The following is a 17364-nucleotide window of genomic DNA, read 5'->3' on the forward strand; positions in this document are numbered from 1 at the left end:
TATATATTTTTTTGTTGAGTGTAGCTCTACCTAAAATAGCCAAATGTGGCTCTCAGGTGTATCCCATACCGAGAGCATCATCCTTCTCTTCCTGCGCGGTGGAATCAAAGAGAAAAAAAGAGAGTAGTAGAGAATCCGGATCAGACGCGAGGCTCAAAAGGAGAGACAGGGCTTCGTGTGATGCGACAATCAAAACGTACATGATAGCGTGCTTCGTCGAACATGCTAGTGAAGGGGCGGGGGATATCGATGCGAAAAGTGAGAGAGAGCCCGGTGATGGAGCAAAAATAAAATAAACAAAGTAGGATCTCTGGCAAACGCCAAAGATGCGTTCCAGGAAACCAAAACATCAGAGATAGGGAAATCCAACCACTCATTCTCTCGTTGCAGACACAATAGTACAAAAGGTGTAAAGTGCCCAGATACGCTACCGCCCAACTCCAAATGACAAGTAAATACTCCGGAAAAAAATTCAACCCCAATTTTTGCTGCAAATGTAAGGATCGTGCAATGGCCGGTGTAGCCCCATGGAAATGGCAAAAAAACCCACGTCTCTTACCACATTAATATTATGTATTATTTCGTACAGTCCTTTCGAGCTGGCCAGGGTTCATCGCTCTTCTTCCCAGCTGTAACGCTTCTCTGCCATCTGTGGAACGTGGATGAGGTCATCGCCACCAATGCGCCCGCCGCTGCTGTGAGATTCGGAGCCACTTTTGTTGCTTGTGGGCGAGATATTCCCATCTTCTTCCGTTCGCGAAGGAAGAACACTGCGAATGATGGCGTTCGCCAACGTTGGGCGTTGTGCGTCCTCAGTGCGCGGGCCAGATACGATGGACTGACGCGTCAGTTCTTCCACCATGGCGTCTTCCTCGTCAGTGTAGTTGCTACCGAGACTGCCTGTTGAAGGTCGGTGACGCGAATGAGATGGTCCTGTCCAAGACTGCCCATGTGACCCGGCGGTACTTGACAACATATTTTGTCTGAACAGAGTGACATTTTCGGGCAGAGGGCCGAGGCAGACGACCTTGGAGGGCTCAATGGGTGATCTTTGGAAGGAGGCCTGTGCAAGGGGAGTAGCGGCGTTATTCTCTCGAGCCTGCTGCTGGTCATTGGAATGCGACGAAGAGTTGGAATTGGATCGGCTTGCGGTGCCAGATTCGCTTGTTGTACCATTCATCGTATTAGAGCCTGCACGTCGGCGACCTGTAGACCCAGATCGAGACGAAGCCGAGTGAGGGTGCAACGACGCTGTGATAGGAGATGGCAGATCATTGGTGTTCCAGTCAGTGCGAGGAGAAACTGGCGAGGGCAAAGTGTTCGTTAAGGAGTAGGTCCCTAAACCCTCGTGGGACCGCACCGGAGATACGTTGTGGTAGTGATAGCTAGGCTGCGGGTGGGAGATTATCGTAGTCTGAACCACGTTTGTATCGATTTGCATGTCTTTGTCGACAGGCATAATGCCATTCGCTGGAGGAGCATAGGCTGGAACAGGGCCTGCCAGTTGTCGAGCAAGCTTGCGTCTAGCAAGTTCATAAGCACTCAAGTCTTGGGAGTCGTCTGTTCCTGCTTCCGTATCACCCAGAATGGAATCGTCGTCCTGGGGATGAGCGGCAAGCTCGGCGGGTGGAAGCGGTGCGGGCAGTTCGTATATTTCTGAAGCCGGCACTTCTGTGGGTGCCCCGGTTTCAGCTGCGGTAGCAGTGCGTCGTGATCGCTTCCTGCGAACGATTCTTGACAAAATGCGAGAAATCGGAGTCGTTGTCGACTCTGGGCCAATAGTTGACGATGTATCTTGCGCTTCCGCTTCCTTGCTGGTAACATCACCACACTTCTTGTGCTTGCGGCGACGTCTCCAGAAACAGAGCCCGCCGACAAGAAGAGTGCAGAAGGCAACCACACCAACGGCAACCCCAATCATTTGGGGCGTCGTCAGGCCGTGACGATCCTTGGTTGGCGGGGGTCGTGGGTAAGGGCTATTGCTCGGCTGCTTGATCATGTTGAGTTTAATATCGGTGTCGGGGTCGCGAGGGAAAGCAGCCTGGTGCAAACTGAACACGCCAGAGTCATATTTGGTGCGAATATAGGCTTCTTGCAGAAAGGAACGGCCAATGATGGTATTGTTACCACTAGTGGCTTTACGAAGCATAAAGTACGGCACAGCGGGTTGCCCATACTTGATAGCTTCCTTGCCGAAAGGATATTGTAGTGAACCAACGAAGGCTTTGATCGGGAGGCTAATGTTGACGACTCCAGGGGCGTTAAGAGGTAGGCCAAAGTTGTCGTTATTGTCAATGCTCGCAAGACTGAAAGTAAATGAGTACGCGTTGGAGTTGGAATAGTCTTGATACTGGTCGTTGGTTAGAGTGTATAGCTTGTATGTGTCATTGTAGGTGAGATTGAGGGCGGATGCAAACGACTCGCAGATGCTCTCGGGCAACCATAGATAGGGGGTAGTGCTATCGACGAGGGCCATGAAGGTGTCGTTATAAGTTGATACGGATTTGGTTGATGAGCTCCAGCCATTGGGCTTGAGATTGTTAGATACGCTGATGCTGCGAATGTTGACACGGGGCGAGTTGTCTGATTGCGTAATGGTGAAAAGCGTATCGTGGTCAACCAAGCGTGCGGAATCGTAGCCACCAAGCGTCAGAGAACCAGGCATATTTTTGTAACTGGCTCCAGCAGTATAGCCATAGCTGTAGCTGGGGATCCAACCAAACGTCTTGACAGCTTGAGTGAGAGCTGACTCGCCAATGTTGCCTTTGAACCGGCCCTGAGAGATTCCGAGACCAAAAAGGCCGTTGAAATAATCAGTGGTGTTGTAGGCGGCGATGAGAACACTGCTCATGCCGAAAGCAATGTTGGTAAAGGGACTCCAGGCATTGATATTGTCGATGCCGTAGGCACCGTTGCCTCCGTAGCCCAGGTATTCGAGGCCGAGAAAGTATTGTCCCCATGATGTCCATCTTTTCGAGTCGCTAGGCGTGTAAATACCACCGCGCGCCGTCATGCAGTGTTGCTCCTCTGCGGATAAGGTTAGTCAATGGTCGGGCGCACGCTGTCTGTAATTTTTTTCGATGGCGCTGGGGTGAGGCGTAAGCCGTTCGACCGGCGTTTGCTGGGGGCAACGTACTACTTGGACAACCACCAGGGCCGACCGCCCATAATTCTGATAGGGAAGTGCTAGGTATAACATCGATGAGATCGGATTGGGTACCGAGTAGAAACCGAACAGTGGACCAGTTGCCATCGATGCCTAGCCTATAATACACCAGAGGTCAGAATTCAAGTCACTTATAGACGTGACGGTTGAAAGAGCATTGATGTCGGACGTACCAGTCTCCGTAGGGAATGGAAACCGCAGCAGGATCGTAGGCATTGACGACGCCTGTGTTGGCGGCGACAGATGCTGCGGCGACCATTCGACTTATCCGCATAGCGTCGCCGAGTGTCGAGCGACACGATGTAGAACAAACTTGCTTGAGGCAAGCGGACGAACTCGAGAGCCGGCTCGCGGCGGCCTGGACGGGGTCAACAGACGGTAGGTCGTCGGAGTTGCACAGTCGGGTGCGCAGGATCCATATGGGGGGTTGTTCAAATCGCAGAGCGGGTTGCACGGCAGATCATGGTCGAGGAGGGTTGAGAAAACGAGATGTGCGATGACCGTTGAGAGTTGCCCGTGTCAAGTTTCGTCGCGCCTGAGAAGGCAATTCAAAAATCGCCAAGAAACCCCAGTGAGGGGAAACCAGAATCGCTTTGCCGAGAGTCGAAGGATGAGAATAAAAAGAGGTCGGCGTGTGGAAGAGAGTCAAGGTTGGCGAGGAAGTAAGAGGATGGGACGGAAAGAGAGGGAGAATGCGTTTTGGCGGGATGGGCACTGGAAAGTATCATTGGGGGATGAGACCGCTGTCTCTTGTCTACAGGTCAGGGAGCAGAGCGCCATACAGCGAGACAGTGGCAGAGCCCACAGTGGGCAGAGACAACGCCGCTCTACGGAGTAGTGCGCCAAGGTATTGAGCATCCGCTCCAGCACAAGGCCAACCGCGAGAAAGGTACATAACTACCTCGAGCGTCCCTCCTAACTAGTACAGGTAGGTAGTACCTAACCTATGCTGAGGGCAAAAGGGCCCGACACCCGCTGAAAAGGCAGCGGCGGTGCGGGGACAGGTCTCAGCGCGCAATCACGAGGAATGGTCTCCCTCGGCCACCAGCACCAGCGTCGGCCACCAGCAGCCTGTCGGAGGGCCCTTGTGGAGGTACTTTGGCTTCCCCGCATCGTCCCCCTCTGGACAGGTACTATCCGGTCGAACAAGTATACCAAGAACTCAGTAATATGCGGCGGATACAAGGTAGACCCAACCATGCCCACAAGCCGCGTTCCATGGCATTTACCAGCCCACCCTAGGCCCCCCCGCCGCTTTTACGGGCTACTTCTTTCTACTACGTAGGCGACGCGAAAAAGCAAGACACTCAATCACCCTGAGTCAAAATGACTTTTGCACCACATTGTTGGCAATTTCCACAGTCTCACTTTCTGGAGGAGCTTCGAGCTTTTCACTGGGCTCTTTCCTCCACGCCATTTACCGACCGACTTCCCCATGGTATCCGTCCTCACGAGTTCCTGTTGTCCCCTGTTTCTGCCATGCTGCGATGAAGCTCTCACGCCTTCTTGGCTATGCCAGTGGTTCTCTCGGGCAAGTTTGTGTGCGCGATGGACGGCCAGACAGCCACTTGACTTCTTGATGGTGACGAGATCCTGGACGAGACCCTGCCAAGCAAACACCTGACCGAGTACAACATACCTACAACTAGTTACTCCGTACGGAGTAGTTCCAGAGCGCCTTGTCTCCCCAGCGGCTGTTGCGACACGCGGCTGAATCATCCATCATTTTGTCCTTCGTCCAGCCACAGTGGCCGCCCCCCTCTCTTTCGTCCAAACTCTGGATGCCATCTCCGCTGTTCCGTCTGGCTGCGGCCCTCGTCCGATTTGATCAGAGAAGCCAAAAGTCTAAACGTCGATGCACACTGGTCACTTGTCATTCGTTGACTACCCCGGCGGACTCAACATTTCAATGAGCTTCCACAGACTAGATGGAAACATGAAAGAATAAAAAAGAGACGCTCGTTACAGAAAGAATGAGGCATTTGGAAACGGCCCTTTCATTGCAGCGAGAAAAGCAGCATGCCAGCTAGTCCTGATGCGGAGGGCGATGGCTGATGGCTGTCAGCAGCATACCAGCCACAGACAAAAAGGGCTGGGATTTTGCGCCTTGGTGGTGTACCGTCCTCGCCGCCAACTGGTGAGACTGCCCGCCGGTCGAGCTGACCCCCCCTGTGGCTTTTTTCTTTTTGCCATGTTCTTTCTGCATCGTACTCGAATCTGCCCGCCAGACGCTGGTGATGCAATGCCATGCGGTGCGACGCGGGCCGCACGTACATAGCTTGAGGAGGGCTGACTAAGTCCTGTAAGAAGTAGATGAGCGGAATACCATAATTAGCACATGGTGGTAACACTACAGTCTTTATCTCTTGCTTTCATCAGAGCCATGGCATCTGCCCCGCGTTTCGAATTCGCGGTGTAATACATGGTCCATGTCAGGTTCGAGAATGGTCATTCGTGTTGCCCGTCGCGGTTCTATGCATGACCGTTGACCTGTGTCCAAGAAAATGTGGTCTGGCTCAAATCCACGCCGCGTACAAATTACAAATTACGAATTCATCTGTATTATATACGTCAAAGCTTGGCCCACGCGGACGACAACAGGCCTACAGATTACAGCAAAGCAACATCTCCTCCAAGTCCTTCCTTGCCACCAACCAGAGGCAAACTCTGGCCAGGGAAGCCGACGATTCTTGGAGCGTCGTAGATCTCTCGATTGCGTGGCTGAAGCTGCGGCGTTTGACCGACCTTTCGCTGATCATTGATGGAGCGTGTGTGTGCATCCGCGTGACTCGACAAGTCGTCTACGTTCCTGTGAGTGCCGTATGTAACTTGTTAATTTGTGAGTTTGCTGGTCGCCGGTAGCACAAAACCGGTTGCCCGAGGTGGCCAGGGGATATGTATTCTGTGCCGGATGATGAGCTGAGTTGAATTCATCCGGCTAGCTTCCGAGGAAGAAAGCGCCCTCTCGTCGCAGGACAAACGACTTTGGCCTGCATCTTTTGCTCTTACCGCTTTATTACTTTTTTGGCCTTTTGAAATCGAGCAGCAAGTCAGGGATGAGTGACGACCCAGGTCGACGATAAGAGCGACACTTGCGCAATCGCTCACCGGGCGAACCCTTTGTCATGTTGATGATGGTTGAGCAACAATGGATCCGTATGTACATCTGTAACTACGTATCCGTACATGTGCCCGAAATGAATATCGAGGTCAAGGGGCGAACGTGTCTTGGACCGGGCGTTGTAGACGGGCCACTGCGGTGACGGCGGTGACAGATGGTGAACCGGCCGTCGTTCAATCTGTGACGGCCAACAACAGCATGGAGCAGCATCTGGTGATGCGTACAAATTACATGTCGAGGGCTCTTTGTATTATGCAGCACAAAGGGACTGCGACCCTCTGTATGCATGATATGCATGAGAACGAGTGCATGAGCCGGGGAAGGAGGGCAAACACTCTTCATATTTCACGACTGATGGCGTAACACTGTGCTGGATAAATTGCACGCCTACCATCGGCACCAACCAGTAGGAGCAAGGATCATCATGGGAGAACGTTGAAAATCCCCACTGACGCGTGCATCAGTTGGCGTGGGACGGGCAGGGGGGGCCTGGTCACAGGCCATCCAGTTTTGTAGTTATGCGAAAAGCAAAAGGTCAAAGCCCGGTGCTGGGCGCTCATGTACGACCCCGATCAACCGTCCAAGCCGAGTGGCTGCCTGGGCCGTCCACAGTCGACGAAACTGGAGTCGAGAGATGGGCTATTCGTACGGTGGCATAACTAGTTACTGCCCAGAACCTGCGGGCGCAGCGCCAACGTTTGTCGACAAGATGCTTGCTCATCATCACCTACCAATTTGGTGTGCCGGTGGTGGTGGGAGGATGCCAGCTGTAGGAGCAATGGCGTAGCGGGATGCTGTTGCGGTAGGTGGTTGATGCGATGACCTATCCCGGCCTTGGCGGGGTAAGGACCATGTCTATGAAAACGGCATGAATCGATTTACCAGCTTGATCGGCCCGGATTGCATCATGGTAAATTGACAAGAATTGTTCATGTTTGTATCAGTACTTGGCATTTGCTGATGAGCATTGAGAAAGATGAATTATCATCAACAAGCAAAAAAAAGGAGACTTAGTTCATTTGTAGTGCTTGCCCAAGGGAGTAAATGTCTTGGAAAAAGATTCCCTGTCACCCTGCCCCTGGCAACCTGGGCGATTGAGTTGTGCGTTATTGGTAGTATCATGTAATGCGTAATGCGAGGGGGCGGCAAGACATTCGAGGCGCACGCACAGGGAAGGGTGTGCATGGCGAAATGAGCGGGTGAGACAGAGCTGCGCAGCCTGACCCCTCTGGTATGAACAACCACGCTTCTCTTTCTTTTCTTTTCTTTTTTTCTTGTTCTTCTTTGTCGACTTGGGTGACTTGGAGGCGTGGATGTCAGATGCTCGGTGAACTGGGTGGTGTACCTCGGACCACGCCGAACATGTAAAAGAATGACTAGTAGTGGTTAGGACAATTGATTCGCTGGAGAGGAGTTCTAGCAGCAATGGACGTGTGATGGAGAAAGAATTCGGGCCGGCAAGATCGAAGCACGCTATATTACGTTTGTTATAGGGGCCTAGATGGGGGCCGTGATACCGCCAGCGACTGATGCACTGAATTTGATCTTGTTCACAGCACTACGGATAACTGTAAACACAGTGTCTGCAAACTGTATGGTCAGTTATCCACCCGTAAAAGGACGTACGAATTACGTAGAACCAGGGATGTGAGACATATCGTGTTTTCTTTTTTCTTTTTTTTTCTTTTTTTTGCAAATGCCGTGATGGCCTGTTTAATCTTGCCTGCTTTGGTACCGAGCAAGTTAACTACCTAGGTAGTTAATTACTGATACGTATGTGCAGACTGTACATGACCTCGTCGCACTATATTACGAAAAAATAATGCCACGTTATACAATGTGTCGCGATGAGAGAAGGCAAGGGCCAAGACTCCAGACGGCCAAGAAAAAATCAGATGGGCTGCATGGGATTATGTGAGCTAGCTGAAAGATCGCATTGACAAGGCCATTATTTAAATGCGCAGGTGGGGCCCCTCAAAACTGCCGGCTATAGTTAATAACTGGCGACTGAATAGGTAGTTAACTACAGGTACAGATCACAGATGAATAATACCGAGTATACTGTGCAACTCGGCAAGGTACGAATAGTCCTTGCAAGGGGGTAGCCAGTACTCCGTAGATGTCAGATCGCGGCAGTGCGACATATAAGACAACGTTAAATTAGTTAGCTTCCAACTGTTGCTGATGAGTTCAATCGGGTTATCCGCATGGCAGCAGACTGCAGGCTGATGATGATGAGGACCTGTTATTTCGTTCGAGCAACTGACTATAACTATACCTACCTCGTCTGAAACTACCCATCGTCTCTACTCACAGCACAGAGTGACGAGGCCAATAAGCAATGCGTAATTTGTACTATACCCGTACTCATACGTATTCGGGATGAACCTGTCGAGGGCATACATACCCAAAGGTCATCCCGCAGCATCGTCGTCCTCTGGCGCCACCGTAAATTACAAAAGAGCGCAGAGTGCCTATGACTGTCAGTGTTTGCAGCTCACAAGCCAATTGATGAAGCAGAGGGGAAGAGTCGGATCATCTTGCGTAACTAGTGAGTGACACTTGCCGTTCTGGCTCATGGCGGCTCAGCCGCCTTGTCCCAAATAGTCAGGTAACTACATTTTGGCGCACAGGCTAGCCGGGCCTCTGCCCCTCGTGCCCTCCCACTAACTACCTGTAGGACCTAGCCTTGTACACCAGTCGTGCAAGAAAAGAGCCGTGTCATGTGTGGTCGTGGTCTCGTGGTGCGTAACGTGGTACTCGAGTTGTCAAAGTGCTAGAGACGCTGTGGGCAGTCATGTATCTACTTTGAATCGTGATTTACATCATCAAGACAAGAATCGACCTTGATTCTCAAAATCACCCGTGCCGTATCCGTACTAATAAGCTCGTGTTTATTGTTCATGGCAAAGTCTACCAAGGCCCACTGAAGCCACTTGAAGCCACAAGAAAGTCAGGGCTCGCCACGAGTAATTCAGACGCCAGAGGGCCACCAAGCCCACCCACTAAACCGCCAGGTACGGGGTTGGCTGACAAGAACGACCGCTAATCCAGCGCCGGTCAACGCACCAGAATCCGCCAGAGCCCCCCAAGGCCCCCCATTTGCCAACTCGCTAAAACCAGCCCGACAGCCCGCCAACCCGCTAAAATCTCCGCCTAAACACATCTAGCCCAGCGCCCCCAGCGCCCACCTCCAGCTAGTACCTCCATCGACTTTGGGTGGTGCCAAGCAAGGGCAGCCCAGGGCACAGGCCGCAGAGCAGCACCTGCCTCTTATCGTCTCTTCTTTTTCTTTGCCTGGTGCCTAGTAGTACCTACCTACCTACCTACCTACTAAGGTATGAGAGGTAGGCAACTTTCAAATCTCAAATCATCCCCCCCCCAGCCAAGGCTCACGTCTCACTCTTCCTCTGCCTCTTGACTCTTGGCTCTTTCTTTCCCCATCGCCGAGACTACATCACCAATCACCCGTCGTCATCCATCCTTCACCTCTCGCTCGATCTCGCCCGCCGCTTGCCTCCTCTTCCGAGTCGTTTTTCTTGTCTCTGCCTCCCCCCGACTGCCGCAACTAGCCATTGTTCCCTCTTCGTATCTCCGCCCGCAGTTGCTAGACATTGTGGCTCTCCAGTGACGAATTGCAACCCCGTCCAGTCCATTGTCTACCTAACAATTTGGCTGCCACCAAGACTTCACCGCACTTCGGGGACCGCCACTACGGAAGATCGACAAACTGCTGCTTGCCGACCAATACCTTTGTCGTCACAACAATCGTCCGCTGCCTCTTGTTTGCGCCCTCGCGCCTGATTGCGTCTCGCTCGTCGTCTCCCCCAACATCTCATTGCCTTGTACAGCCATGTTGCCCATCTGCCGCATATAGCCTCCCCAGCCGCCGCCTCGACGTCTCGACGCCTCGACGCCCATGACAGTCGCTACTTACGCGCTTGTCCTCGCTCCACCTCTGTACCCTCTCGTCGGCTCATAGTTGTCGTCGGCGCTCGAAACGCGACCAGCTACCGCCATCATGAGAGTTGACGCCGCCCGCCTGCTCGCCGCAGCCCTCCTCGCTTCCCCTGCATCCGCCATCACGAGAAATGGTAAGTCGCTCCGCCGCCTGCTCTGCGCCATTGCGATGGGTACCTCTTTGCTCGGATCAGCTTTGTCCTCTGGAGCCGCGCACAATAGATGACATGCTTGAACTACACAGAACCTCTTCCCGCTGACTCCTTTGTCTTACAGAAGCCCCTCGCAAAAGCTCTCCTCCATACGCCATCTCAAACAGCTCCTCAATTGATGCACAGCCCTCGCCCAAGTTGAGCAGCAAATCTTCACCGACTTCATTGATACCCTCTTCACACACCTCGTCTACTGACGGTACATACCCGACACAAATAGCTTCGTCAGCTACTTCCTCAACAGTCTCTTCCTCAATATCAATAATCTCGACCACATTAGCAGTTCCTATTGCGCCAAGCAGCTCGCAATTAACATCATCGACGTCGTTGGTGTCGCACTCTACCATGAGCCATCCCAAGACAACGAGACGCCAATCGACAACTCACAAAACAAATCCCCACAAACCACCATATAATACACCATCCACGCCACCCACGCCTTCTACGCCAGCGTCATCCTCAAACATGACATCGACAAGAGGCTTCAACAACACAACACCAGCTATAAGCGCCAATTCAACTCAGAATTTCAATTATACCACCATCCAGCCCCCGAATCTGCCATCTCCCCCGCCCAATCTGCCTCCTGGCTACACCGTCACCAGGCTTCCCTGCAACGCGACGGCAACTCGCATACCAAATCGAAATGGAACTCGATCCGGTCAGCCACGCTGCAACAACGGCAGCTCCATCAGTATCGTGCCCGCCTGCACCCCGCTGCCCATGTCTAAAACATTTACTCGCTATCTGGTCGTTCATACCTCCACCGTGACGTTCAAAGGACACAGATCGGACTACAGCCCACCATTTGCTCCCATTGCCACACCTAACTACTGCGATCCCAACATCTACCCCGCCGTCCCTCGACCGCCATCCTGGGGTAAGACATCAGAGTATCTGGGCGCCATGTCAATGGTCACCGAGACCTTCACCATAGAAGGGATATCCATCACCGCCGAATTTCCCTTTCTGAAAACAGCAATCGCCCGCGTTCCTGTCACGACTTTCATCACTACGGACAAGAACCCTTCTGTCGTCTTCCCATCGGACCCAATTCCTGATTACAGCCAGACCTGGCCTGTTAACGGAGGCGATGGAGCGCACACACCTGTCGGCGGAGGCGGGCCTGCTCCAGAGTCCTCGGCTCCTACCTATACCGTCACTGCCGGCCCGACCTCTGTCGTCATTGGTACACAGACCTTTACAGTGGCTCCGGGAAGCAGCTCAACAGTCACCCTTGACGACGGTGGGGTGTTCACAATTAATCCTACCGCCGTTATCGGGCAGGGAACTACTGTCACTCGACCACCTTCTGTAACGGGGCCATCCTCGTCAGTCTTGGACGGCATTCCTGTCACTTCGGCAGGTCTCAATCTCGAGATCGGCGGAGGCACATTCACCATTCCCACGGGCAATTCCAATACTGTCAACGTCAACGGCAAAGTCGTAACTATCAATCCAACTGGAGTTACTATCGGTGGCGACAGCATGGGCTTCACGAGACCAGCAGCGTCTGATGTCATTGTTGCCGGCGGCGAGATGCTCACGGCCAGGGGCCGCAGCGTCGTTGTTCTCCATTCCGTCACTTATACATATGGAAGTGGTATCCCTCCCGTTGTTCAAGTCATCAACGGTGACACGGTCGCCATCGGACCCACTGGAGTTTTCGTACATGGCTCGACACTAGGTGGAGGGAGCGCCGATCCTACCGACACTGATTACGAGATTGTTGGCGGTGCTACCATTGAAAAGATTCCTCCATCCATGGTCATTGTGAATGGCGAAACCTATGCGGTTGGTCCAGGAGCCAACACGAAAACTCTGGTGGTCGGCGACCAGACCTTGACTGTTGGACCCATCGGTCTCGTCATGGCCGCCACCACTTTGAAATTCCCATTCGATGCCTCCGTCACGACGACCATTGCCGGCCGCGCAACTGGCGAAACCATGCCCCAGGAAACCGGCAAGGGTGAGGAAGACGCCGCCTACTCGTTACGACCTAACGTCCGCGTTGGTCTTTTGTGTCTCTGCATTGTTTTTGGCGTTTTGGTTCTCGGCTAGACTCGCACAATGTACCGAGGCTGGGCATTCATAAAGAGCAGAATATGTGTTTAATGAGTTTCTTTTTTTTTCAATTCAGGTTATATATTATTTGGGGAGGGGGTTCGGCCTTGCCAGGGTGCGCGAGGTCTCGATTTCAATTGTACTATTCTACGGCACTGGGGTCCAGGTTATACAGAACCGCTACAGGATACGTCTCCTGGCGTTTTGTTTTGTTTCTAATGTCGCTACCGTTCTCATATAGGTGGCTTGACCTTTTCTGTTTGAGGGTCCTTGTTTCATAGTATACAAAGTCTCTGTTGTTGCAAAGGCGTGGCATATAAAGAATTTCAAAATATGTTTGATAGATTCCTTTTGGCGCTCTCATGCCTGATGTGACTGTGAGAACGCGCGCTCCCAGGCGAGGTCAACGGAATAGGCTTCGTCTGCCAAGGTACACGGTAAGAAACAAAAAAACGTCCAACAGAGTATCGAGAATGTTGCAGTCACGTAACGACTTTGGTCCGTGTTGACGGTGTGGAGGCAAGCACCTAAGCCGCCGCCACTCGACAACGAAGTTGTACCTTCAGAGGGTAACGAAAGAACGCAGGTCAAAGTATATGATTCTAAAGGGGTAAAATAAAAATATCAAACTAAAAAAGGTTGGCCAAGTTGTGGATAAAATCCATAGCATGGTAATCACCCGCGTACGGTTCGGGTCCATAGAGATGCCAACCTTGAGGGTGATGCGAGAAAGATACGTGAAAATGGTAGCGCGCTCGTCTACAACGAGGCATCGAGAAAGTAAACAGGCAGCACACAATGGTATGCTTGACCCTACCCGGCAGGTTTCAACCGACCCAACAAGTCCATCCGCCCTCCTCTCCTTCACCATCTCGTCACGCCCTTGCCTTTGCTGGCGCCTTGGCCAGCGGGCAGTGGCGGAAAGTCCAAGCCAATATCCGCAAGCGACTCCCGGCCGCGGCACCGGCTCTGCGCCTCCTGCTCCTCCTCTTGCTGCATACTCAGGGCGAATGCCAAGTCCGCATCCACATCCACAGCAGCGTGTGCTGAGGGAAACCCAGAAGAGGCCGAGGGAAACCCGGCCAGCGCGTCAGGCGTGTGCTCCGCAACGTGGGGGGGGACACGCGGAGACGAGGGCGAGGTCGTCGAGGAGCTCTGGCGGCGGCTACCCCTCTTCTTACCGCCCTTGGTCTTGGCTTTGTAAGTAATGGTAAAGCCAAAGTCCCGTGTGCTGCTGCGCTGTGGAGACTGGCCGCGATCATTGACCCCTTCGAGCAGAGACAGGCGAATGGCTTGCTGAATCTGCTCCTCATACCCGTCCTCGTCGTCGCTTGTCAGGTTTTGCTGTAGAGGACTAGATTCGACAAAGCTAGCCTCGGGCGTCGTCGCGTCTGCGGTACTGTGGCTTGTTATCGAAGCCGTGTCTCCGCCACTGGTATCGGCGGCGGAGTCGCTGGCGCGGCGCATTTCGTCAGCCAAGAAAGTCTCCTCGGAGACCATCTGCATGTAAGTCAGAGCCTCCTGCTCGGTGAGGTCTCCAAGCGCGCCGACACCAAAGCGCTTGCGAAGGCGCGTTTGCTCACGAGCCCGATGCTCATTCTCGTGGCGCAGTTCTTCCTCTTCCTCCAGGATGTAGCCAGACACATTGCCACCAGAACGACGACCCGCGGCACGGCCCTGAGCATCAGGGTGTCGCAGGCGTCTCTTGCGGCCCGGAGCGCTGCCCTTAGAACTATACGACCAGTAACGCATAAAAGCCCCAAAGGCCACGACACCTCGGAGAACTGTCGGGTTCGAGTCTAGGACAATGGCACCCACAGAATTATAGCTGGCTGAAGTTAAAGTAGGATTCATAGTCATCATGAAACGAGGGACACGACCGTTTGATCGAGCATTGATAGTGCGAATGGGCTCTGATGTTGAGGCAAGAGGATCCCAGGCCTGAACGAGGCCATCGCTGCCACCATGGACCAGGTATAAAGCAGAGGTTGCAACGCAAGAAATCGATGGCGACTCTGTTTGAATGATGCGACATGGCTTCACCGTTTCGGGTCGAATCTCTCTGGCATTCCACACGATAACACTGCCGGCGCTCGTGCCAATAGTGAGGAAGCGGGCTCGACGACCCGGAATCTCTTGGACATTTCGTTCTCCATCTGTGCAATTTGGCGCAATGCTTTCATTCGCGGTATGCAAAGGATCTTCGCCGAGAGTGAGAATAGCAAAAGCTGAGTTGTCCAAGGCGCTTGCCGTGATGATATGGCCCTCAGGTGCCTTCAGCTGGAAAGAGACAGCTCGCCAATCATCCATAGGCGCAGATGAAGCCTTTGGAGAGTGAGGCGTAGGCGGTGGTGATCTCGGGGACTGGGGTTCAGGGGTGCTCTTTTTGTCAGCCTCTCCAAATAGAGACGGCGGAATAGCTGGGGCAGTTTTGGCGCGTCCAAGAGAAATAGGTCGATGTGGAGTGGTTGATCGGCAGAATCTAGTGACGCGAGCTTTCTGACCATGCCCGCAATCGATGACGAAAATGGCTTCACCGGCCTCTTGGCCGTCATCATTTGCAAAATCAACCTCAAGCTTGCGTTGCATATCCCAGCCCACACAGACATTGAGGAAATGCTCTGGCTGATGGCGCATAAACGTCTCAATTTCTCTTGCTTCGGCAGCTATCTGGATGTTGCTCAAATTCATGGCATTGGAAGGGGTTCTGGGCGAGTACGTGCCACGAACAGCATTGAGATCTAGCTCGTCTGGACGAGCAGATCTGCGCGTCTCTTCGACCAAGTGCCAGTAGGCAGACCGTCCAGCAAGCCAGGCATTGACGAGAATAGCACCTGCAGACTGTTGAAGCGACACGGGTCTGGGGGTCTCGGTGAGATAGAATACCTCTCCAAGCGCATTTAAGGCGACAGCCCAGACTCTGCCCGACAGTCGACGGCGAACAGTATAGTTGTCATCAACCTTGATTGAGACAATGGGTACACCCGGACTGAGTACCCAACGTGCAGTCATGTCACCGTAAGCATATCTTGGACCGCTAGGGTCAGATCCGAGAGAATAGGCAGTCACGACACCGAGAGTAGAGCCAGTCAACATGCCGCACATTGCGGAAGTAGTGACTGGGACAGCCGAGGACTTGGCAATCCAGACGCAGCCGATGGCCTCGATGATTTCAGGGATGCGAGGAATATCAGCTGGCTTCTCTTCGGGATCGGGCTCAGAGCCGAGGTAGCGTCCTGCAATTTCATTGACGCTTCGAAAGTAGGCACGGCCACTTGGGAAGCCTTCTCCGGCAATGATGCCGTAGAGCTGACTTACATCCATGGTATTGTCCGTAGCTGCGGGGCCGTCTCCGAGGCCGTACGGCTGGAGACCAGGTGCGACCTCTTCAATTTGGGCGGAAGAGTGGTTGTCCTTGAGGCCCCAGCTTTCAACCTTGCCTGTAGTAGGATCGCTCAGGGTGGCCACACCAAGGGTCCCGGTGCCTTGGATGGCGCGGGGAGCCCTCTTGCCATTATCAAACACGGCGTGAACACTATCAATGAGCCAGGGTAGCTTCGAGTTGTACGTCAAAACAGCACTTGACTTCTTGCCCAGCTGGCTGGCGCGTGTGGACGAGCCAATGGCACCAGCAATTGTGTTAGGCTTTCCCTTTCCCAAGCTTCGAATGAGCCTGGTTCGAAACACATACTCACTTCGCCAGGTAGCAAGCGGCGTCAGTCTATCAAAGTAGCGAGTCTCGGAGCGCACAATGTCAGGTGAGGGCTCAGACCAAAGATCAGCAGAAGCTTTGATGAACTTGTCGCCAAGGCTAGCATGGCCAGGGAAATAGCGCAGAAAGGCCATGCGCCAGATGTGCGGTGTGGTGGCCAGCACATAGAAGCGTTTTGAGACGAGTGCGACAGCGCTATGAGAGTCCGGGTGCAAATGCGAAAGGATGTTGGTCAAGATCTCTGTCTCGGAGTTAGAATTGACACGTTCATCAACGCTGACTCGATTCAAGCGCAGTAACGGCGAGCGGAGGGGTGCGGCTAACCGTTTGGAATGTCTGTCAAGAGAGTCCCTCCGGGTTCTCCGGCAGAGCGCTTGATGACCTTGAAGCCCAGGGCCTGCCTAGGGATTGGCGGGGTGAGTGCGTTTTCATAGTCTGCAATCCTCTGTCCAGGGGCGGTGGCGAGGAATTTGTTGTGACGCTTGCCATTGGCATTGCGGAGCCTCAATCCAAGCAGCTTCTGGTCGAGCTGGTCGGCGTCGACGCCGTCGTCGACCGAGTCGCGTCGGCGAGCGTGCGATGATGACGAGCGGCTGCCGGAGGAGGCGGCAGAGTGCACTCGACAGAGACTGACGGGTTCGTGGTGAACGAGGCCATGTTGGGAGTTGGGGGATGATGCGGCGATGTTTTCGGGGGGGTTGTTCGATTCTAGTGTCGCAAGAGGCTCTTGGGGCATATAGCTAATTATCTGAGACGGGGGGGTGGTTAAACGGCTGTGCACTATTGTCTTTGCACAGTCGGGACGGCAGAGCGGTGAACTCGGCGGCTGGAGGCTTTCGGAAGGCTACGGTCTTTCCTGAGGTGGAAAAGGATGCGACGGGTTTGCTATGGGCAACGAGAGACAATAATTTTTTGTTGTTTGGGAGTCACTTTGGATGAAGATGGAGAAGAGAAAGTCGAATGTGTCACAAACTGCAGGTACTGTTCATTACCTGTACCTACCTGTTATATGGCGCGTTCCACAGGCCAAGTACCTCGAGGCGCCATACTAAACCACGAGTATATCAAGTACCTCGCCCCGTTTCGTTAGGGGGCCTTTTCTCCGGCAATGAACCGATCATCCGCTGGG

At 53.3% G+C, this 17364-nt stretch overlaps 5 protein-coding genes across 5 annotated transcripts; 1 reads left to right on the top strand and 4 right to left on the bottom strand.

The window, feature by feature from the left end:
• Positions 1-610: 610 nt before the first annotated feature.
• CCM_04134 (Peptidase aspartic, catalytic) lies at positions 611-3440 on the bottom strand (the record flags this gene model as incomplete). Its single annotated transcript, XM_006669282.1, has 4 exons — positions 611-1063; positions 1370-3027; positions 3137-3264; positions 3340-3440. The coding sequence occupies 4 exons, from the start codon at positions 3438-3440 to the stop codon at positions 611-613; spliced, it is 2340 nt and encodes a 779-aa protein (XP_006669345.1).
• A 1047-nt stretch (positions 3441-4487) lies between these two features.
• Positions 4488-7196, bottom strand: CCM_04135 (uncharacterized protein; the record flags this gene model as incomplete). The annotated part of the gene is made up of 8 exons (XM_006669283.1): positions 4488-4537; positions 4588-4771; positions 4827-4959; positions 5240-5455; positions 5781-5975; positions 6353-6465; positions 7019-7081; positions 7170-7196. The coding sequence occupies 8 exons, from the start codon at positions 7194-7196 to the stop codon at positions 4488-4490; spliced, it is 981 nt and encodes a 326-aa protein (XP_006669346.1).
• A 588-nt stretch (positions 7197-7784) lies between these two features.
• Positions 7785-8866, bottom strand: CCM_04136 (uncharacterized protein; the record flags this gene model as incomplete). Its single annotated transcript, XM_006669284.1, has 5 exons — positions 7785-7877; positions 7988-8038; positions 8570-8593; positions 8695-8724; positions 8789-8866. 5 exons carry the CDS (start codon positions 8864-8866, stop codon positions 7785-7787), a joined length of 276 nt encoding a protein of 91 aa, XP_006669347.1.
• A 2058-nt stretch (positions 8867-10924) lies between these two features.
• Positions 10925-12520, top strand: CCM_04137 (uncharacterized protein; the record flags this gene model as incomplete). Its single annotated transcript, XM_006669285.1, has 1 exon — positions 10925-12520. One exon carries the CDS (start codon positions 10925-10927, stop codon positions 12518-12520), a length of 1596 nt encoding a protein of 531 aa, XP_006669348.1.
• An 867-nt stretch (positions 12521-13387) lies between these two features.
• On the bottom strand, positions 13388-16971 carry CCM_04138 (F-box and WD domain protein; the record flags this gene model as incomplete). Its single annotated transcript, XM_006669286.1, has 2 exons — positions 13388-16476; positions 16560-16971. 2 exons carry the CDS (start codon positions 16969-16971, stop codon positions 13388-13390), a joined length of 3501 nt encoding a protein of 1166 aa, XP_006669349.1.
• Positions 16972-17364: the final 393 nt, after the last annotated feature.

The sequence above is a fragment of the Cordyceps militaris genome (genome assembly GCF_000225605.1).
Source record: "Cordyceps militaris CM01 unplaced genomic scaffold CCM_S00003, whole genome shotgun sequence".
In the NCBI taxonomy this organism is placed as follows: Eukaryota; Fungi; Ascomycota; class Sordariomycetes; order Hypocreales; family Cordycipitaceae; genus Cordyceps; species Cordyceps militaris.